Source organism: Myodes glareolus, chromosome 13 (genome assembly GCF_982192425.1).
Source record: "Myodes glareolus chromosome 13, mMyoGla1.1, whole genome shotgun sequence".
Lineage (NCBI taxonomy): Eukaryota > Metazoa > Chordata > Mammalia > Rodentia > Cricetidae > Myodes > Myodes glareolus.
In genome coordinates, this window is record NC_142038.1 from 27,795,271 (window position 1) to 27,819,166 (window position 23,896).

Here is a 23,896-nt window from a genome sequence, read left to right on the forward strand (position 1 = left end):
GAGACAATAAAATGATAAACAGCCGATAGTTTCACTTTCTCTTTCTTCTTCTTGGAAATGCAGGGAATTCTAAAAAGCAACAAAATCCATAAGTTTTGATGATTGGCCAACACACACTGAGAAGGAAGGGGCAGAAGTCAGAGGAGTATATAAATCCTGCCCAATTGCCTTGAACTTGCTGCTTTCTGCAGAAGAAGCAGAGGTGGGTTCCAAGTGAAGAAACTGGAACACAGTGGAGCGTGGTTCCTGTAGCTGAACCACAGAGAGCAAATTCACTGGACATAGAGTAATCTGGTAAGTGGAGAATGACATTAAATCTAACTTCTAACCTTCACCATCTCTTTTTTCATAAGGGCTGATAGAAAGCAAGACATTTAGGAACATGCCCTGAGAGTGAAGGGCCTCAGTTTAGAAGCTAATGAGCTTTGGTGGGAGACTGGCAGGACAGGCTTGAGGATGGTCTTTGTCAAACACCCAAGCTGAGGTAGACCTAAGGTCAATGATCTTGTTATTGGTTTTGGCAAAAATACATCCAGTTGTTTTAGCTTGTAACTTGTCTTGTGTTTCTTCTCCCTAAAATGATTGTAAAGAAATGGTTCAGGTAATGAATTATCTTTGTAGTGTGCATGTGATTGTTGTACCTCACTCTCATTTTGTGTCTTAGAAAAGAGCCAACATTTGATTCCTTGCATCCTGAGACTGCTGGCCTGTGGAGAGGAGGTCTCTCTGCACGCTGCTTCAGGTGCAGCTGGCTGTGGGAATATGTGCCTGAAGAATCTTCTTCACTATGTTTTTTTTTTTTTTAAATTGGAAAGCAGGAGTGCTAAGATCTCTCCATCTGTGAGAACATGAGCTGTGTCAGGATGTGGTGACAGCTGTCATTTACGCAGGCGTCCTTTTGTAGTGCTTGCTGTGTCACAGCCTTCTCATCCCCAGTGTTCATATTCAGTGGAAAGACCTTGCAGGCGACTATTACACTGGAGTCTGCATCACAGATCCGGGAGTAGAACTGAAAGAATGGGAACAAAAGTTTGAAAAGACAAGAACAGCTTGTGTGCTTCCAAGGACATTGTACCTTGTGGGTGACTCTCACCTTCAACAGTAAATCTGGCTATGGTGTTCATTTGACTCAGTTTAGCTTCTCTTTACCCACACATTCCATGCTTGTATTTCATGCTTGTATTTACGGTCAGACTGAACAAAGTTCTGCATCTCTGGTTTCCTGCACAGCTGTACTATTTGTCCTGTAGATTGAACAGGGGCTGCCTGTGCAGCGAGTCTGAATGTGCTTATGCAGGTCCAAGGACACAGTATGAGTCTATGGAGATCCTTGTTTTGTATTAGACTGTTTTTGCGCTCCCCAGACTTTTGGTACCCATTGTCTCTGAATGTAGTAAGAATTCAGTTTCCCACCGAGCAATGAGAACTATGTAACAAGTGCAAGGATTCACAATAAAGTCCAAGTGGTTTCCTCATAACCCTCACTCACTGCCTGATGATATGTCTGTGTGTTGATGGTGAAGAAGTGAGCAAGACAAAAGCACTCTCTTTTATCTGAGGTTCATTGTGTTGTGGGGGCCAGACAGCAGATGAACTCAGACAAATACATATTATGTGGCTGTGGAGAAACTGAATCATAATGAAAGGATGGCGTATGATGGAGGCAGGTACATATTCACATCCAATGTGGATATAAAACCTGAATCCTGTCTTATTAAAGCAGAACCTAGAGAAAGGTGATTAATAGTTATATGGCTACTGGGCAGAGCACAAAGATATGGAATCAGTGACTAAGTTCAATGTCTTGAAATGAGAAGACAGCCTCAGATAACAGGGTAGCTAAAATTCAGACACAGTTGGCTCCAGAAGTGTAATAATGAAATTGAGATGTATATTATATGTAGTGTGTGCACCATAAACCTAGTGAATGTTCCCTGAATGAAATGGGAATCCTCATGGTGCCTCTCATGATTGACTTGACATGGCATGATTTCAGTGACTATAGAATAACTCTGGCAATTTGATCATCCATGTTCTTGCAAGAATGATCACAGGAAATATAGCAATGCCAATGACATCAAATATGGGACTGAGGAGGTCTTCAGAAGAAAATGTAGGAAGAATGATCAATTGTGAGTATATTTGGAAATAGAGCTTAAGTCTGTAAACTGATTTGATATGGGTGAGACAGAAAGAAGAGGCTCCAGTGTGAAGGTAGGATTTGCTGTTTCCTTAACTGATGGTGAGTTCCATTGTGCTTCCTGGTAAGGTCTTGTAAGCAGGTATGTGGAGAATAAAGGGTAGAACTATGGGATCTGAGCTAAATACCCAACAATTAAACTCTGGTCCTTAAACCTGTCAGCAAGTGTATCTACTTACTGAGTCATGTTGCCGGACTTACTCAGTTTTATTGAGATAGGGTCTGAACTAGCACAGGATAGTTTCTAACTCATTATGTATCAAGGATTACCTGGAAGTACTGATCCTCTTACCTCTATATTTTGATCACCAGAAGTATAGGGATCCAAAACCACATGTATTTGATGAGATGTTGGGATTGAACCCAAGGCCTTACTCATTCTAAAAAAGCTCTCTACCAACTGACTGATGTCTCCAGTGCAAAGTTGCATTGCTTTCATAAAATAAAAGGTTTAAATCTATTTTTTCAGTACAACATTTCAGTGTACTCAAGCAATCATTTGGATTCATCATTTTCTTCTAAACCTTTTATTTTAGGGGAAGTCAGGGCCAAAACTCTACAGGGAAAGAAATGGAAACAATGGGAGCACATTGTTTGTTTATGGGCTTAATCCCTTAGCTTGATAACGCTTTCTTAAATTACCCAGGAGTCTTACCACTAACACTGGGCTGGGACCTCTCACATCAGTAATCAGTCCAGAAAATACCCAATAGGCATGTTCCCAGTCCAGTCTCATGGAGGAAATTCCTTAAATGAGGCTTTCGCCTCAAAGCGGGCTATAGCTTGTATCTTGTAGACCAAAAATAACCAGCACAACATATATGGTAATTAGTCAACATCAGAACATAACTAAGGTTGAAGCACAGTGAAAGAACAGAGTGCTAAGCAAAAAGGTATCTTCAGTTTCCTGCAACTTACTCTCTTCTTTCTTTCTGGGTCCCTTTTCAACACAGCCATGGGTCTGAATTCCTCTCATGTATCTAAGGATAAAGACAGTGGAGATCTGGAGTCCAGTTTCACTAACAATTTTAAGAAGATTAAGACAGAAAACAAAATAATTTCTCAGGAAAACATCCATTTGATAGAATCTCATCTGAAAAAGGGAAACATTCACTTGGCAAGGTCTGTAAATAATGAGGCATTAAAAAGTATTGTATCTAAGGATGAAGACAGTGGAGATCTGGAGTCCAGTTTCACTAACTACTTTAAGAAGATTAAGACAGAAAACAAAATAATTTCTCAGGAAAACATCCATTTAATAGAATCTCATCTGAAAAAAGGAAACATTCACTTGGCAAGCTCTGTGATTAATGAGGCATTAAAAAATATTGGTAACACCCGAATAAATATTGCTGTGATAGGAGAGTATGGAACAGGGAAGTCTAGCTTCATCAATGCCCTGAGGGGTGTTGGACCTGAAGATGAAGGTGCAGCTGAAGTTGGGGTGGAATGGACAACTATAGAGAGAACGCCATACAAACACCCCAAAAATAAAATGTTAATCTTATGGGACCTGCCTGGCATTAGAACTGTGAACTTTTCACTGGAAGATTATCTGGAGAAAGTGAAATTCCATGAGTATGATTTCTTCATTATTGTCTCTTCCACACATTTTAGAAAACTTGACCTAGACCTTGTCAAAGCAATCAGATTTATGAAAAAGAATTACTACTTTGTGAGAACCAAGGTGGACCTGGATTTAGATAATGAGAAGAAATGCAAACCACTCACCTTTGACAGAATAAAGACCCTGCAGCAGATCAGAAGCATATATGTGAATGCCTTCAGTCGGAATAACATGGATGTACCACAGATTTTCTTGATTTCTAACAGCAATTTATCTGACTATGATTTTCCAGTCCTGATGGACACTCTGATAAAGGATCTTCCTGCTCAAAAGCACCACAATTTTATGCTTTCCTTGGCTAATATCACAGAGGCAGCCTTTAACAAAAAGTGCAAAACTACGCAGCAAACTATCTTGTCGGAAGCCAAGAAGACTGATTGTTTAGCTACTATTCCTGCAATGAGCATCCTCAAGGGTGAGGTGAAGGAGCTGAAGGAGAAGTTAAACCACTATCGAGTCCTCTTTGGAGTGGATGATGCATCCCTGCAAGTCATTGCTAGGGATTCTCAAGTGCCTGTTGAACACTTGAAAAAAATCATTAAATCTCCTTATTTGTTGGAAATTAAGGAAAGGAAAACATTAAAAGGAAATCTTTTGAAATATTTGGAGAAATTTACCTCAGACAATGCTTCACGTCCCTACTATAAGAAAACCTTTTACTTACAACTTCTTTTCCTTGACACAGTGACTGAAGATGCCAAAGTTGTCCTTAGAGAGACATACTCAAAAACTTGTTCAACCTCACATCACCCACAGCTACTGACCGTGATGGATATGTGTTCCATGTTTTTCCTCATGTTCTTGACAGGACTTGTAGCTGTTTATTTGTTTGGTTTTATCTTAGGTTTTAGGCTTGAAGTAGGGAGTAATCTCCAAATAACTTTTTAAATATTCAGATTGTTTTAATCTTACTACATAAGAATACACATATGTAATTTTTAAAAAGAAATTAGTTAATTATACAATAGCCTGTTTATTCAATTACTCGTAAGACTAGGGCTCCAACGCAGGCCTTGTAGATGTTAGGCAAGCATTTTATCACTAAACTATGCACCTCACCTTGTGATAGCTTTTAGATTTAAGTAAGACAATAGTCCGACTATTCTGAAATTCTGAACTTATATAATTTAATTGCCATATATGCCCGTCTAAAAAATGATAGAATATAGATTACATATTATCATAATTTTGACAGGTAATATAAATGAAATGGGTTCTTCAATGTTCAACATAATTGTATATAGCAAACCAATAATCATGTATTTTTTAAGTCTTTAATAGTAAGTGAGAATTAATTTGAATCCCTTAAGGACGTTTGAAATTCTTTATTTGAAGCATTTATCTTATTTAACTTACAGGTGCATGTGGAGGCCAGAGGAGAACTTGTATAGTCAGTTTTTTCCTTCCACCATGAGAGTTCAGAGCATCTAACTCAGCAACTCAGTCTTGTTGGCCAGGACCTTTACCTGCTGCAGCATCTCACAGCACTAGCCTGAGTGAGCCTGGACCAGGCAGTTAGCACAGTGGAGATGCTGTGGCTGCTCAGAGGATGCTGAACTGACTGTGGACTGCACAGGACCAGCAGGACTGGGAACACTTTTCTCTCAAGTGCATACAAGATAGGAGGGATAGAAAGCAGCCCCACAATGGGAGACAGACATTAGGTCTGCAGCCCCTTAGTAGTTCTAATTTGCATATCTCTGAAGCCAGTGATGTTGCACACGTTTTCAAATGCTAATTAGCCAATTTTTTTTCTTTTTTGAGTATTCTCTGTTCAGTTCCATAGCCCATTTTCTATTGGGTTGTTTGTTTTTCCGGTGTTTACTTTTTAATTCTTTATATATTGTAGCTAATTCTCTATCAGATTTATAACTGGCAAAGGTTTTATTCCATTCTATGGTGTGTTTCTTTTTTGTCTGAAAATTTTTTATAGATTTGTATTGAGCTCTACATTTTTTTCTCTGTTCCCCTCCCTGCCTCTCTCCTTCCCTTCAGCCCTCTCCCAAGGTCCCTATGCTCCCAATTTCTGACAAGTTTTTATACACAATATTTTTGTTTAATAATTTCCCAATTATTGATTATTGCCCTTATTTGCTGAGCTATAAGAGTCTGATCCAGAAAGTCCTTGCCTATGCCTCTGTCTTAAGTGGTCGCCATGTTTTCCCCTACAAATTTGCAGTGTCTGGTCTTGACTTGTACTGGGGAACGCTCAAATGCTTTGTTTCCCTCCCTAGTCATGTGACAACAACGCGGTGGAGGCCTGGTTTTGTTGCTACTGTTATTTTGTTTTCATAAGATTTTTCTGTACTTCCTTACTGCTCCATTGATTTCTATAAGCCTGCTTTGCAAGTACCCCTGATTTTACCTTAAGAGAGCCCTAAACAATGAACTCAGATTTGTTCTCTTTAACTGGACCAGGAAGGCAGTCTCTGGACAGCTCTCAGGTACACTACAATAAAAATCAAGCTTTCTTCAAATTTGGCTCAAAATTGTGATAGTTGTCTTATTCTCACCCAGTGGGATTAACAGAGGGGGACATTCCTTGGTCTGCCCCAAAATCAAGACATCAATACTCCAGTATGGAGAGGGAAATGGGTCATGGAGCTCCTCCCATAGATAAGGGAGTTGATGATGCTGAGGGAACGAAAATCAGTTTTTTTTCAGTGGGATGGCCCATGGTGATTGCTCATGTGCCAATGAATGATATCTTCACCCATGGGCATATGGGAAGCATTAGTATGATGTAGTGGGATATTCATCTTACCAACATGACTGCCCAGAGGTGAGCTGAAGGGGATGACTAATGAACATGCCAAACTTGGAAGTGAAAAGCCTTAAGAACATAATCTTACACAAGAATTATAGACCCCTGAGTAAAGCTGAGACCAGGAGATGTAGTATTCTTATTGTCCAGTGAAAATGGTCATCCCTGAAAACATAAATAAATGTAACATTGTACACATTGAATAGGTTATGCTTAGGAATATAACAGTACATACATACATATGTGTGGAGAAACAAAAGAAAAGGCCATGACATTGAAAGAGAGTGGGGAGTGGCATATGGGAGGGAATGGAGGGAGGAAAGGAAAGGTAGAAATTTAGTAATTGCATTATAACCCCCCCCCAAATAGAAAGACCTTTCCTCAGATGCTCATACACATTCAAAGATGCATACTTATAAAATAATAAAGTAAATCTTCTTTTAAAGATCTACCGAGATGGCTCAACAATTAAGAGCACATTCTCCTCTCATGGAAGGCCTGATATCACAGACTGCAGGGCAGCCCCCAACAGCACAGAACTCAAAGGGAAGCCATAGAGTCAGCACACTCTAAGACTTTTATCTGAGGGGACAAAGGAAAAAGACACTCACTCTCTCTCGATGGATTCCTTCTTTATTCTCTGTTCTTCTATATTCTTTGTACTGTATAGTTTTTTTTTTTAACAGCTTATATACCCCAACCAAATTTTTTCAATCATTATAGCAATTGCACCATGGTTGCATTCTCTTTTTCAAGTGAATGATTACAATGAATACAAAACAAACAGTTAAAAACAGCATGTTTTCCATATCCCTTACATAGTTCAACATTTTACCTATTACGGGTGGATAACAAGTCATTCCAGGAACCCACAAACATTCTTACCCAAGCAACTAGTTATAGATTAAGCATGTAGACAAGCAAGATATTCTTCTCAGTCAGGTTTTTTACTGACAGGATGTGCAGTTACAAAGAAAGGACCAATTACTTTATTGCTTTTCTTGAAAGTTAATCTCATAAGGAATCGCAAGCCTAAACTTTTATATATGAAAAGAATGAATCAGCTCTATTTTAATTCTTTAGGGTACATACCCACTCATCAAGAGGTATTGTTTTATATCAGGAGATTGTGGCCAGAAGTGGGTATAAGGAATTAATTATCACTTTTGGTCATCAACTAATCCTAGCAAGAAAGATTTGTCAGCTAATAATTGGACTCCTTTGTTCTTGTTCCCTGAAAGAGTTCCTCACTCTCCTCTGTGCTTTCCTAAAACTTTAGTTGTCTTCTTGGGTTTTTCTCCTCAAACCTATTTAACAGAAACTTCTTTGTCTAACTTTAAGTTATTTTCAAAACCTTGTTTCAGCTGTGCACCCAGAAACCTGAGAACACAACTCCCAATATTAAGATTAAAAGAATTTAAACTAGTCAGGCTACTGGGACTCAATTGATTTTCTTAATCATTAACCTAAGTCACAGTCTATATGGCTCCTCAATAGAAACTCATGTGTTCCTAACTGTGTAACACTTCCTTGTTTTATTTTTAATCATCAAAACTCTATTTAAGCTGACACTATTATTATCAATTAGATAGTACAGCTTAGGAAGAAATCATCTTCATAATAACCCACAGGTTAAATACCCAGAACAGGATGTTTCCATGAGATAAACACACTACATTATAGCCAGTGGAGATCTCCCCACATCCATCCACATCATATCAGATACCAGAGAAAGACAACACCACAAATATATAAAGGCACATCAGAAGCAAAAGATATTCTGGGGTTTGAGGTCTCAGGGCCCATCTATCAGGGATTCACTAATCAGGGAGTTACCTCCTAGTATGCTGACTCTTTGAACTTCTATTGTCATCTGCTACTCCACGGATATGACCAGTAGCAGACTGAGTTCAGGACTCAGCACCCACACTGGGAAACTACCCAAAGCCCCAGAGCTTCAGAGGTTTCCAAAGTCTTTGATCTTACCAGGCATCTACTATTACTTGTGCGTGTGTGCACATGAACGCCTGCGTGTGCACACGCACACACACAGACACACACACACAGATACATACAGAAGCACACACACACAAGCGCGCACACACACACACACTGCTTAAGGCACTTGCCTTGCAGATATGAGAACTAGAGCTCAAACTGAAGAATGCACGTGAATATTGAGTGGATATGGCAACCACCTCATAATCCTACACTCAAAAACCAGAGACGGTGGAACCATGGAGCAAGCTCGCTAGCTAGATTGTATAGACATCCAAATAGTAGGTAGGATTGTGAGACCTTCCTTGATGAGAAAGGTAGAAATTAATTGTGGAAGGAGAGCAACATAAGTCTGACATGCCAACACACATGGAAGCATATACACCACACATACAGACAAATTTTAAATTCAAAAGAGAGTCTCTAAAGGTAAATAAAAAACATGTCCTAAAAAGTACAGAACATTAAAAGAGTCATGATTCTTTTCTCAACATTATATAACCACTAAGTATTCTTGGTGGGGGGATTTCAGAGCACCTGAGCTGCCAATCCTGCAGGGGGCTCCATGACTGCAGCTATTGCCCAGCTGAGGGGGACTTATTCAGTGATGCAGCTGTCATTGAGTGATTAATGCTCCTGTAAGTTACACTCACCCTAATAAACCCACTCATTCATGTAGCTAGACCTGGAAGGTTTGTTTTCCTTGGTCTACCATAGGTGCCTATCTGGGGTCATTTGTTTGTTTTTTCCCCCCAGGCAGAATGTATAACACAATTGCTGCATTGAAAAGGAACCGGAAGAATCAAAGGTGAGTTGAGGAGTTGTGGTTGTCTTGTCTTCACAATGGGTGCTGACATTTGGAAGTGAGGCTGTCCATGCAATCGGCCCCCTCAATCCCATATTCAGATATATGTGAATACAAACTAGACACAAAAAGGGTAGATCTTGGTGTGTTACTGGGACAAAGAATCCTGTCTATTTTCTATAGTGGTGTGTACATGCATCCCAACTAGGGGTGGGTAATGTCCTAGCTTGGTAGGTGCGGTGTTAATATTCGCATGCAAAATGCATGCAGGTGAAGGTCCTAGGTTTCCCAGTGCATGTCAGAAGAGCGTATGTAAATCCCAACCCAAGTGAAGTCCCAGGATGTTAAGTCATCCTCATGTATGTGACTGCCTGAATGGGAAGACAGGGGACAATAAAAGTTTCAATTATACTCTAATAAACTGACTGGGTCATTAAACCAGACCTGGGTGGAATCACTTCTTTAGTCTGTCATCAGTGCACTAAATAGACATTACTTCATCTCTTCAGGATAAGTCAGACAGGGGTGGGGATGTGTGGGCACCAATAGCCATTGTCACAATACTCAGTGTCACAGGCTTCAAGAAAGAATTTGTACATTGTTATAATTTGTTTCTATATTGATGTGATTAAACACTAACCAAATCAGCTTGAGGGAACAAAGGATTCAATAGGCTGCCACGTTACAGTCTACCATTGAGGGAACTTAGAGTTCTACTGAAGTTCAGTTCTACTGAAGTAGACGGTGGAGGAGCACTGCTTACTGACTTGCTCTCCAGGGCTCGCTCACCCTGCTTGCTCACACACCCCAGGACCACTTTTCTAGGGATGGGTCTCACCACAGTGGGCTGGCTCCTCCTACATCACTTATCAATCAAGAAAATGTTCCAGAGACATTCCCATAAGCCAATCTGATGGACAGAATTCCTCAGTTGAGAGTCCCTCTTCCAACTGAGCCAATGTGGCTCAAGCCTCTAATCCCAGTAGATTAGGGAGGGTGATTCCCCATCCCCAGGTATGTCTAGGCTTGTATCCAGTTGATAAAACCTAACCAATATATAAAGCAAAGGTGAAATCCCTCACATTGATGTCTTAACTAAGGACAAAGAAACTTTTCCTCTTGTGTAGTTTCCTCTAAGAGTCCATATAAGATCAGCTTCTGAGTAACATGAATGGCCATGAAGCCTGGAAGTGATGAAATATCTAGTCAGTGTGTAGTATAGTCTTGTGTTTGTGACACCAATGTAGCCTCCCAGGCAAAGACTCCATCACGTTGACCAGATTATTCAAGTCCCCTTTCTATCTACCAAGTTGACTCCATTCTATTCTCAACCATTCTTCTAGTATTGAAAAACTGGAAACGATTTGTGCCTCATGTGTTTTGTTGCTGTTGTTGATGATGATGATGTTTGGTTGGTTCATTTTTTATTTGTTTGTTTGTTGGTTTTCTCGTAGTAAATAAAATAGTACATTTCAGGCAAAAAAGGAAAACAAAATTCTTATAAGTCTATCATGTGAGTGGGGTAAATAAAACTTTATGTGCGATATATTGAACTTTTGAAGATTTGGCACAAATCAGTGATGACTGTTTCACCTCACCAGCTTTTCTAAAGAGTCCAGGTATGATGTTACACAGGAAACCACAGCCACACGTCACTCTAGGGCACCTGTGTTTAAAACTGCAGTGGAGTGATGATCCTGTGCTTAGGGTCTGTGGCAACTAGGACTTGAGGTTTGTATTCATTCTTAAAGCTCAGGACAGTATAGATCACAAATACACACAAATACACATACAAACACACACACATGCGTGTACACCGGTTGGTGGAATCAGATGATATTGCTAGTTGCTCATTTCCAGGAGAAAGGATGTGGTAATAACTTGTCCCTATGGAACAGAGCATAGCACTGACATGTCTCTAACAGAAAAGGGATGCTCCAGAGACTCACACTTGGTAGAACAGGACTCTATTACAGCACGAATCATAGTTGCCAAGAAGATAGCATTTGAGACCCCCAGTGATGAGGCTTGCTGTAGTAGTGACTCTAAACCCCGGGATAAAAGGACATGGTAGTGACTAGGTTCTGTAAAGCCAGGTGATAAGGTAAAATAAAATAAGCTGAAAATGGCAGGTCATTGGAAGACCTTGAGCATTGATTTCATGGGGTGATAATCAATTTAGAGGCCATTAGTTCTTCCGAAGAGGAAGGCAAGTGTTCTTCGCACATGACTGATCTTTGAACAAATCCTCAGTCAGGTAAGACTGTTGATGACTGGTCTCCCTCAGCTGCTTGCATAGCACCCTCCAATACTGTGACAGTTAGCCAGATGTTAGGAAGCTCTGGCTAGTACCATCAGTTCTCAGTGTCTTGTGACTAAGTGTATGGTGTCTTCAATGATAGAATCCTACCACCAGGTTCAGGTGAATCAAGAACAAAGCAATAGACCACATTGCTTGACAGTCTCTGGGATCTCCATCCCTGATCAACAACTCAAGGGGAGGTATCCCACACCTGGCCCTGAGCTTCTGTTTGATGAGCTATGTCTTCTTTTTTTTTTATTTTTTTTGAAAGTAATTTTATTAAATTATAAAAAGTTTCCATTTACGCCCCTCCTCCCAACACCCTCCCACTGCCCCCCTCCCTCTCCTCCTCCCTCTTTGTCCCCAAGGGCAGTCAGGGTCTCCTGCCCTGTGGGAAGTCCAAGTTCCTCCCCCCTCCCTCCAGGTCCAGGAAGGTGAGCATCCAAACAGACTGGATCCCAAAAATCCAGTATATGCAGAGGAAACCAGTCCCAGTGTCATTGTCAATGGCTTCTCAGAAAGACTGCAGGCCAGCCACATTCAGAAAATCCGGCCACATTCAGAGAATCTGGTTGGATCACATGCTCGTTCAGTCACGGTCCATCTGGCCTTGGTAAACTCTCATTAGATCCGACCCCTTGTATCAGTGGGTGATAGTATCCCTCGCAGTCCTTCGTCATTTTCTTCCTCCTTCTGCTCCTCATTTGGATCTTGGGGGGCTCAGTTCGGTGCTCCAACGCGGGCCTCCATCTGTATCGCCATCCAACGCCAGATGAAGGATCTGGGACTCTTGACTATTTCCTACCTCCTGGCGGATAGCTAAATAATCTTCATCAGGTTCATCTTCTTATTTAGCTTCTCTAGGATCACGAATAATAGGCTCAAAGACCTTAAATTATGGTTAGAATCCACTTATGAGTGAATACATACCGTGTTCCTCTTTTTGGGACTGGCTTACCTCACTCAGTAAAGCGTTTTCTATGTCCATCCATTTGCATGCAAAATTCAAGATGTCATTATTTTTTACCGCTGAGTAAAACTCTAATGTGTATATGTTCCACACCTTTTTTAACCATTCTTCTATTGAGGGGCACCTAGGCTGTTTCCAGGTTCTGGCTATTACAAATAGTGCTGCTATGAACATAGTTGAACAAACACTTTTGTAGTATGTTTGGGAATCTCTAGGGTATATTCCCAAGAGTGGAATTGCTGGGTCCTGAGGGAGGTTGACTCCCAGTTTCCTGAGAAACCGCCACACTGATTTCCAAAGTGGCTGCACAAGTTTGCATTCCCACCAACAATGGATGAGTGTTCCCCTCACCCCACATCCTCTCCAGCATAGGCTATCATTGGTGTTTTTAAGTTTAGCTACTCTGACAGGTGTAAGATGGTATCTCAAAGTGGTTTTGATTTGCATTTCCCTGATCGCTAAGGAGGTTGAGCATGACCTTAAGTGTCTTCTGGCCATTCGAAGTTCATCTGTTGTGAATTCTCTGTTCAGATCAGTACCCCATTTTTTAATTGGGTTAATTAGAGTTTTAGTGCCTAGTTTCTTGAGTTCTTTGTATATTTTGGAGATCAGACCTTTGTCTGATGAGGGGTTGGTGAAGATCTTCTCCCAGTCAGAAGGTAGCCTTTTTGTCCTACTGACAGTGTCCTTTGCTTTACAGAAGCTTCCCAGTTTCAGTAGATCCCATTTATTCATTGTTTCTCTTATTGTCTGTGCTGCTGGGGTCCTACTTAGGAAGAGGCCTCCTGTGCCTAAATCTTGTAGACTACTTCCCACTTTCTCTTCTATCAGGTTCAAAGTGGACGGATTAATGTCGATGTCTTTAATCCATTTGGACTTGATTTTTGTGCATGGTGATAGATATGGATCTACTTTCATTTTTTTACAGGTTGACATCCAGTTATGCCAGCACCATTTGTTAAAGATGCTTTCCTTCTTCCATTGTATACCTTTAGCTCCCTTGTCGAAAATTAGGTGTTCATACGTTTGTGGGTTAATATCTGGGTCTTCTATTCGATTCCATAGGTCGACTTCTCTGTTCTTATGCCAATACCAAGCTGTTTTCAATACTGTAGCTCTGTAATAGAGTTTGAAGTCAGGGATGGTAATGCCTCCAGAAGTTCTTTTATTGTATAAGATTGTTTTGGCTATCCTGGGTATTTTGTTTTGCCATATAAACTTGATTAATGTTCTCTCAAGGTCTGTGAAGAAGTTTGATGGGATTTTGATGGGGATTGCATTGAATCTGTAGATTGCTTTTGGTAGAATTGCCATTTTTACTATGTTGATTCTCCCAATCCAAGAGCAGGGGAGGTCTTTCCATTTTCTGGTATCCTCCTCAATTTCTCTTTTCAAAAGCTTAAAGTTCTTGTCAAATAGGTCTTTCACATCCTTGGTTAGAGTAACCCCAAGATATTTTATGGTGTTTGTGGCTATCGTGAAAGGTGATGTTTCTCTGATTTCCCTCTCCGTTTCTTTATCCTTTGTGTATAGGAGGGCCACTGATTTTTTGGAGTTGATCTTGTATCCTGCCACGTTACTAAAGGTGTTTATCAGCTGTAGGAGTTCTTTGGTAGAGTTTTTGGGGTCGCTTATGTACACTATCATATCGTCAGCAAATAACGAAAGTTTAACTTCATCCTTTCCAATTCGAATCCCCTTGATCCCCTTATGTTGTCTTATTGCTATTGCTAGAACTTCAAGCACTATATTGAAGAGGTATGGAGAGAGTGGACAGCCTTGTCGTGTTCCTGATTTTAGTGGAAAGGCTTTGAGTTTCTCTCCATTCAATTTGATGTTAGCTGTCGGCTTGCTGTATATTGCTTTTTTTATATTTAGGTATGATCCTTGTATCCCCAGTCTCTCCAACACCTTTATCATAAATGGGTGTTGAATTTTGTCAAACGCTTTTTCAGCATCCAATGAAATGATCATATGATTTTTTTCTTTCAGTTTATTTATATGATGGATTACATTGATAGATTTGTGTATGTTGAACCAGCCCTGCATCTCTGGGATGAAGCCTACTTGATCATAATGGATGATTTTTCTAATGTGTTCTTGGATTCGGTTTGCCAGTATTTTATTGAGAATTTTTGCATCGATGTTCATGAGTGAGATTGGCCTGTAATTCTCTTTCTTGGTTGTGTCTTTGTGTGGTTTTGGTATTAGGGTGACTGCAGCTTCATAAAAGGAGTTTGGCAGTGACTTTTCTATTTCTATATTGTGGAATACATTAAGGAGTATAGGTATTAGCTCTTCCTGGAAGTTCTGGTAGAATTCTGCATTGAAACCATCTGGTCCTGGGCTTTTTTTGGTAGGGAGATTTTTGATAACAGCTTCTAGTTCTTCACGACTAACAGGTCTATTTAGATTGTTCACCTGGTCTTGGTTCAACTTTGGTATATGGTACTTATCTAAAAAAATGTCCATTTCTTTTACATTTTCCAACTTTGTGGCATATAAACTTTCATAGTAAGATCTAATGATTCTCTGAATTTCCTCCGTGTCTGTGATTATGTCCCCCTTTTCATTTCTGATCCTATTAATTTGCAAGTTCTCTCTCTGCCGTTTGATTAATTTGGATAGGGGTTTGTCAATCTTGTTAATTTTCTCCAAGAAGCAGCTTTTTGCTTCATTGATTCTTTGAATTGTTTTCTGTGTTTCTATTTTGTTGATTTCAGCCCTCAGTTTGATTATTTCCAGTCTTCTACTCCTCCTGGGTAAATCAGCTTCTTTTTTTTCTAAAGCTTTCAAGTGTGTTGTTAAGTCTCCAATGTGTGCTTTCTCTGTTTTCTTTAGGTGGGCACTTAGTGCTATGAACTTTCCTCTTAGCACTGCTTTCATTGTGTCCCATAGGTTTGAATACGTTGTGTCTTTGTTTTCATTATATTCAAGGAAGACTTTAATTTCTTTCTTTATTTCTTCCTTGACCCAGGGGTGATTTAGTAGTTGACTGTTCAATTTCCATGAGTTTGTTGGCTTCCTGGGGGTACCATTGTTGTTGAATTCTAATTTTAGTCCATGGTGATCTGACAAGACACAGGTGGTCACTAATATTTTTTTGTATCTGTGGAAGTTTGCTTTGTTACCGAGTATGTGGTCAATTTTCGAGAAGGTTCCATGGGCTGCAGAGAAGAAGGTATACTCTTTCCTATTTGGGTGGAGTGTTCTATAGATGTCTGTTAAGTCCATTTGATTCAGTACCTCCAGTAAATCTCTTATTTCTCTGTTAGGTTTCTGTCTGATTGACCTGTCCATTGGTGAGAGAGGAGTGTTGAAGTCTCCTACTATTAGTGTGTGTGGTTTGATGACTGCCTTGAGTTCTAGAAGAGTTTCTTTTACATATGTGGGTGCCTTTATATTAGGGGCATAGATATTCAAGATTGAGACTTCTTCCTGATGAATTGTTCCTGTTATGAGTATGAAATGTCCATCTCCATCTCTTCTGATTGATTTTAGTTTGAAGTCGATTTTGTTAGATATTAGAATGGCCACACCCGCTTGTTTCTTAGGTCCATTTGCTTGGAAAACCTTTTCCCAACCCTTTACTCTGAGTAGGTGTCTGTCTTTGTGGTTGAGGTGTGTTTCTTGTAGACAGCAGAATGTTGGATCCTGTTTTCGTATCCAATCTCTAAGTCTGTGCCTCTTTATAGGTGAGTTGAGACCATTGATATTAAGTGATATTAATGACCAGTGATCCATGACTCCGGTCATTTTTTTGGGTAGTAGCGTGTATGTGTTTTCCTTCTTTGAGTTGTGCTTGTGAAGGGTCGCTAGATGTCTGAGTTAATGTAGGCAGTGTTGGGAATGTTGGATTCCTTGGGTTGTGATTTTCCTTCTAGTATTCTCTGTAAGGCTGGATTAGTAGCTACGTATTGTTTAAATTTGTTTTTATCCTGGAATATTTTGTTTTCTCCATTGATAGTGAACAATAGCTTGGCTGGGTAAAGTAGTCTAGGTTTGCATCCATTGTCTCTTAGTTTCTGCAGTACCTCTATCCAGGACCTTCTGGCTTTCATGGTTTCCATCGAGAAGTCTGGTGTAATTCTGATAGGTTTACCTTTATAAGTTACTTGACCTTTTTCCTTTGCAGCTCTCAATATCCTTTCTTTAGTCTGAATGCTTTGTGTTTTGATTATTATATGACGAGGGGATGTTTTTTTCTGATCCAGTCTATTCGGTGTTCTGTATGCTTCTTGAACCTTCATAGGAATATCGTTCTTTAGGATGGGGAAGTTTTCTTCTATAATTTTGTTGAGTATATTTTCTGGACCTTTGAAATGCAATTCTTCTCCTTCTTCTACTCCAATTATTCTTAGATTTGGTTTTTTTATTGTGTCCCACAGTTCCTGAATGTTTTGTGATGAGAATTTGTTGGATTTGCTGTTTTCTTTGGACAGAGTGTTTAATTTCTCTATGGTGTCCTCAGAGTCTGAGATTCTTTCTTCTATCTCTTGTATTCTATTGGTTAAGCTTGTTTCTGAAGTCTCTGTTCGTTTACCCAGATTTTCCATAGCCAGCCGGCCCTCGGTTTGTGATTTCTTCATTGACTCCATTTCAGTTTTCAAATCTTGAACTGTTTCTATTACCTGTTTGATTGTTTTTTCTTGGTTTCCCAGAATTTCATTTACGGATTTACTCATTTCTTCAAACTTTTTGGTATATTTCTCTTCCATTTCTTTACTCATTTCCTCAATTTTTTTGTTATACTTATCTTCCATTTCTTTACGGCAGATTTTCACCTCCTGTTTAAGTTCCTCTATTATTTTCATAAAGAAGCGCTTAGAGTCGATTTCTTCTATTTCTTCTGGAGTAGGGTGTTCAATTCTTCTAGTTTCGAGCTCCCTGGATTCTGGCGATGTCATGTTGCCTTTCAGGTTGTTGGAGGAAATCTTGCATTGGCGCCTGCCCATCTCCCCCACTCTGGATGAAACTCCTCAGCACTTTCTGGATAGAACTCCTCAGCACTCTCTGGGTAGGACTTCACAGCACTCTCTGGATAGAGCTCCTCAGCCCTCTCTGGGAAGAACTGCTCAGCAGGGCAACAGGGCTAGCTGGTCTTCCCAGGACCCAGGAGACAAAGGGCCCGCAGCAGTGGGGGGAGGGGAGGGGTCCCTTGGAACACCGAAGACCCTGCTGCAGAAGCTGAGGGGGGAAGGGCTGTGCTCTCTTCCCGGACAGGCAGGCAGGCTGCCCAGGCTAGCACCCACTCACCTCTCTGGGAAGAACTGCTCAGCAGGGCAACAGGGCTAGCTGGTCTTCCCAGGACTCAGGAGACAAAGGGCCCGCAGCAGTGGGGGGAGGGGAGGGGGTCCCTTGGAACACCGAAGACCCTGCTGCAGAAGCTGGGGGGGGGGCTGTGCTCTCTTCCTGGGCAGGCAGGCTGCCCCGGTGAGCACCCACTCACCTCTCTGGGAAGAACTGCTCAGCAGGGCAACAGGGCTAGCTGGTCTTCCCAGGACTCAGGAGACAAAGGGAGCTATGTCTTCTTGAATGAGCATTACCCCCTCACTCCTAATACAGTTAAACTCCTTAAGCACACATAAAAAGTAGGATTCAGTATAGAGTTCTCAGATACCCTCAGTTATTGATTCCTTCCCCAACTTCCCCCTCCTCTGCCCTGCCCTCACATGCTCCTGCCTACTTAAATCATCTCCATTATCACCACCCTCTTCATATCATTTGTGTTCTGCCAATCCCTTTGGAATTATTCTGGGTTCTCTTTAGGAACACATCAATGGAATGAATATATGTATATTATACATACATAGTATGCAATAATTTATTAAGGCAGCTTACACTGTAATAGTATCAACACATGAATGACAGTTAAGAGGTTTAGAACTTGCTGCTGGCTCGATATTTGATGGGGCATGCCTCACCAGTTCAGGTAGTCCCACAATGGCTGTCTCTCAATAGGCAGGTCAACTACTCCACAGTTGTTTAGATCACAAGACTGGGTAACTCCATGACCCCAATCTGACACTGAAATTCTGGAAGCTTCTTTGAAAGCCACTGATGCAGAGTCCAATATGGAAGCCTAGAGATGATCGTTCTAATATCAGTGAGGAAATTGTGGGGGCTGAGAAATGCAGGCCCATTTCCCACCTTATCTGAAGGTCAGACAGTTTGGGGAATAACAAGGCTTAATCACACCTTCTAGCAGAGGAGGTGGCCACCTGGCCCCTTTTTGAAGTGAAGTAAACTCAGTGCCATCCTGACAGGTGGTCAGGATATGCTAATGTACCTCTGCTCCTACCTGTGGAGGAGGTGCTTTCTGCCTATATAATCAAGTGTTGACCAAGTGTAGCTGACTTGAGTCATCCCTCTACCTAGGCAACAGGATGCTGATGAAGGGAAGTCTCATGCCTAATGTTAATTAAACCTCCCCAACAGAACACAAGAGAGGGAAGAAAGAATCTCAAGCGTTGAAGGGATGGTAAAAGAAATGGATAACTTGGTCAAAGACAGTATTAAATATAAAAAAGAAAAAATTCTGACAGAAATTTTCAGGAAATCTGGGACACTATGAAAAGACCAAATCTAAGAATGATAGGAATAAAGGAAGGAGAAGAAACCCATATCAATGGCACAGAACAATATTTTCAACAAAGCCATAGAAAATGTCCCTAGCCTAAAGAAGGGCATGCCTATCAAAATACAGGAAACATAAATAACTCCGTGTAGGCTGGAGCAGAAAAGAGAGTCCCCTTGGTGGATAATAATCAAAATACTGCATGCACAGAATAAAGAAAGAATATTAAATGCTGCAAGAAAAAATAATCAAATAACATATAAAGGCAGATGTATTAGAGTAACACTAGACTGCTCAGTGGCGACCTTAAAAGACAGAAGGACCTGCAGAGATGTTGTTCAGACTCTAAGAAAGCATAGGTGCCAGCCCATACTAATACACCCAGCCAAACTTCCGATCACAGTAGATGGAGGTAATCCATGAAAATCCTTGCTCCACACTCTCCTATCTCAGCAATACTTAATGGAATATTATCAATATTTTCTTAACGCATCACTCATTACAGATTTAACACCCCAAACGTTTCCTTTTGTCAGATAATACTCAATTGACCTGATGGTTTCCTGGGAAGTGATTTTGTTCTCTGCCTTAAACTTCTTTCTGCAGTGAAGCCGGAGTCAAATCTTCATGATTGATAAATGACGTAGGAGGAGCCAGCCCACTGTGGTGAGTGCCATCCCTCGGAATGTGGTCCTGGGATGTGTGAGAAAATAGGATGAACATGTCTTGGAGAGCAAGTCAGTAGGCAGTGTTCCTTCACAGTCTACTTCAGTTTCTTGGCTTCTTTTGATGATGGACTGTAACCGGGCAGTCAACTACATACTTTCCTACCTCAGGGTGATTTAGTCAGTGTTTCTGCTGTATTTGTTGGCATGAACTTGGGAGAGTGGGGCCTAAAAATGAGGTGGTCTAAAGCCTCATGCAATAACCAACTTTATTCAGGGAATAACACAATTTATATTCTGAGGGCATTTTGTGGGTCAAGCAAGATCATGTGAGCAAAACTCACATGGGTTCAAGTTATGATCAATCACAGAGGCAAGGTCACCTGGGTTTAGGCAGTGTAGAGTCAGGAGGACAACTTCTGTTTGGAAACATCATCCTTAATACTAGTGGTAAGATGACGGATAATCTACAGTAAGACCTACTCCTGTTTATTCCACCTCAGAGGAGCACAACAGCACATTTCATGAAAAAATCCACGCTATGGAGGAACGTAAGTTACAAGACATTTGCATGTAAATATGTAAATTTTATGAGGCTTTAGACAGGTGGTTTTGTCTTTTTGTCTTTGTCCTGGAGTTTTCTCACAAGCTCTCAGGAATCTCCTCACACAGCTCCCTTCATTGACTGCATACCAACAGCTAGTGTTTAATTCCATCAACAGAGGTACAAACTAAGACAATGTACCCACTACTTGTTAACCTTGAGGAGAGCTTCATGAAACTTTTATGTTTCTATACTTTCTAAGACTTGTGATTTTTTTTCTGTTTTTTTTTTTTGTAAATTTTATTAAATTATAAAAGTTTCCATTTCCGCCCCTCTTCCCAACACCCTCCCACTCCCCCCACTCCCTCTCCTCCTCCCTCTTCGTCCCTTAGGGCAGTCAGGGTTTCCTGCCCTGTGGGAAGTTCCAGTTCCTTCCCCCTCCCTCCAGGTCCAGGAAGGTGAGTGTCCAAACAGACTGGATCCCCAAAATCCAGTATATGCAGAGGAAACAGGTCCCAGTATCCTAGTCAATGGCTTTTCAGAAATACTTCGGGCCAGCCACAGTCAGAAAATCCGGCCAAATTCCGAGAATCTGGTTAGATCACGTCCTCGTTCAGTCCCAGTCCAACTGGCCTTGGTAAACTCTCATTAGATCCGTTCCCTTGTATCAGTGGGTGATAGCATCCCTCGCAGTACTGATTTCGTTTTTCATGTTCTTCCTCCTTCTGCTCCTCATTTGGACCTCGGGGGGCTCAGTCCGGTGCTCCAATGTGGGTCTCCGACTGTATCGCCGTGCTTCGCCAGATGAAGGATCTATGGTGATAAGCAAAATATACATCAGTATGGTTATGGGCCACGGCCGATTCAGACACCCTCTCCTCTGTCCAGAGAACAATCTGGGGGATCTCTCCTTGGACCTGGGATCCCATATATAATCAAGTCTCCTGTAAACCCTAAAATGACTCCCTTAGTTGAAATATATTCTTCCCTGATCCCATATTCATCCTTCCTCGCTCCCCCGCCCATCCCAGGCCACCGAGCTTTCCCCTTTCCTCCCCTACTCCCTTCTCTCTAACCCTCTCCCCTTCCATCAACCCTCCCACCCCCCCATGCACCCGAGGTTACCTGGGACTCTTGTCTATTTCCTACCTCCTGGTGGATAGCTAAATAATCTTCATCAGGTTCATCTTCTTATTTAGCTTCTCTAGGATCACGAATAATAGGCTCAAAGACCTTTAATTATGGTTAGAATCCACTTATAAGTGAATACATACCGTGTTCCTCTTTTTGGGTCTGGCTTACTTCACTCAGTAAAGCGTTTTCTATTTCCATCCATTTGCATGCAAAATTCAAGATGTCATTGTTTTTTACCGCTGAGTAAAACTCTAATGTGTATATGTTCCACACCTTTTTTAACCATTCTTCTATTGAGGGGCACCTAGGCTGTTTCCAGGTTCTGGCTATTACAAATAGTGCTGCTATGAACATAGTAGAACAAATGCTTTTGTAGTATGTTAGGGAATCTTTAGGGTATATTCCCAAGAGTGGAATTGCTGGGTCCTGAGGGAGGTTGACTCCCAGTTTCCTGAGAAACCGCCACACTGATTTCCACAGTGGCTGCACAAGTTTGCATTCCCACCAACAATGGATGAGTGTTCCCCTCACCCCACATCCTCTCCAGCATAGGCTATTGTTGGTGTTTTTAAGTTTAGCTATTCTGACAGGTGTAAGATGGTATCTCAAAGTGGTTTTGATTTGCATTTCCCTGATCGCTAAGGAGGTTGAGCATGACCTTAAGTGTCTTCTGGCCATTCGAAGTTCATCTGTTGTGAATTCTCTGTTAAGTTCAGTACCCCATTTTTTAATTGGGTTAATTAGAGTTTTAGTGCCTAGTTTCTTGAGTTCTTTGTATATTTTGGAGATCAGACCTTTGTCTGATGAGGGGTTGGTGAAGATCTTCTCCCAGTCAGAAGGCAGCCTTTTTGTTCTACTGACAGTGTCCTTTGCTTTACAGAAGCTTCTCAGTTTCAGTAGATCCCATTTATTCATTGTTTCTCTTATTGTCTGTGCTGCTGGGGTCCTACTTAGGAAGAGGCCTCCTGTGCCTATATCTTGTAGACTACTTCCCACTTTCTCTTCTATCAGGTTCAAAGTGGTCGGATTAATGTTGATGTCTTTAATCCATTTGGACTTGATTTTTGTGCATGGTGATAGATATGGATCTACTTTCATTTTTTTACAGGTTGACATCCAGTTATGCCAGCACCATTTGTTAAAGATGCTTTCCTTCTTCCATTGTATACCTTTAGCTCCCTTGTCGAAAATTAGGTGTTCATACGTTTGTGGGTTAATATCTGGGTCTTCTATTCGATTCCATAGGTCGACTTCTCTGTTCTTATGCCAATACCAAGCTGTTTTCAATACTGTAGCTCTGTAATAGAGTTTGAAGTCAGGGATGGTAATGCCTCCAGAAGTTCTTTTATTGTATAAGATTGTTTTGGCTATCCTGGGTATTTTGTTTTGCCATATAAACTTGATTATTGTTCTCTCAAGGTCTGTGAAGAAGTTTGATGGGATTTTGATGGGGATTGCATTGAATCTATAGATTGCTCTTGGTAGAATTGCCATTTTTGCTATGTTGATTCTCCCAATCCAAGAGCAGGGGAGGTCTTTCCATTTTCTGGTATCCTCCTCAATTTCTTTCTTCAAAGACTTAAAGTTCTTGTCAAATAGGTCTTTCACTTCCTTGGTTAGAGTAACCCCAAGATATTTTATGCTATTTGTGGCTATCATGAAAGGTGATGCTTCTCTGATTTCCCTCTCTGCTTCTTTATCCTTTGTGTATAGGAGGGCCACTGATTTTTTGGAGTTGATCTTGTATCCTGCCACGTTACTAAAGGTGTTTATCAGCTGTAGGAGTTCTTTGGTAGAGTTTTTGGGGTCACTTATGTAAACTATCATATCGTCAGCAAATAACGAAAGTTTAACTTCATCCTTTCCAATACGAATCCCCTTGATCTCCTTATGTTGTCTTATTGCTATTGCTAGAACTTCAAGCACTATATTGAAGAGGTATGGAGAGAGTGGACAGCCTTGTCGCGTTCCTGATTTTAGTGGAAAGGCTTTGAGTTTCTCTCCATTCAATTTGATGTTAGCTGTCGGCTTGCTGTATATTGCTTTTATTATATTTAGGTATGATCCTTGTATCCCCAGTCTCTCCAACACCTTTATCATAAATGGGTGTTGAATTTTGTCAAATGCTTTTTCAGCATCTAGTGAGATGATCATATGGTTTTTTTCTTTCAGTTTATTTATATGATGGATTACATTGATAGATTTGCGTATGTTGAACCAGCCCTGCATCTCTGGAATGAAGCTGACTTGATCATAATGGATAATTTTTCTAATGTGCTCTTGGATTCGGTTTGCCAGTATTTTATTGAG

The 23,896-nt window shown here is 40.8% G+C and overlaps 1 protein-coding gene across 1 annotated transcript; it reads left to right on the forward strand.

The window, feature by feature from the left end:
• Positions 1-100: 100 nt before the first annotated feature.
• LOC148119980 (interferon-inducible GTPase 1-like) lies at positions 101-6,316 on the forward strand. The gene is given in 3 exon segments (XM_087896037.1): positions 101-294; positions 3,154-4,546; positions 4,548-6,316. Coding segments are annotated over 2 exon segments (1,434 nt in total). The 5' UTR covers positions 101-294; positions 3,154-3,155; the 3' UTR covers positions 4,591-6,316.
• The last annotated feature ends 17,580 nt before the right edge of the window (positions 6,317-23,896 follow it).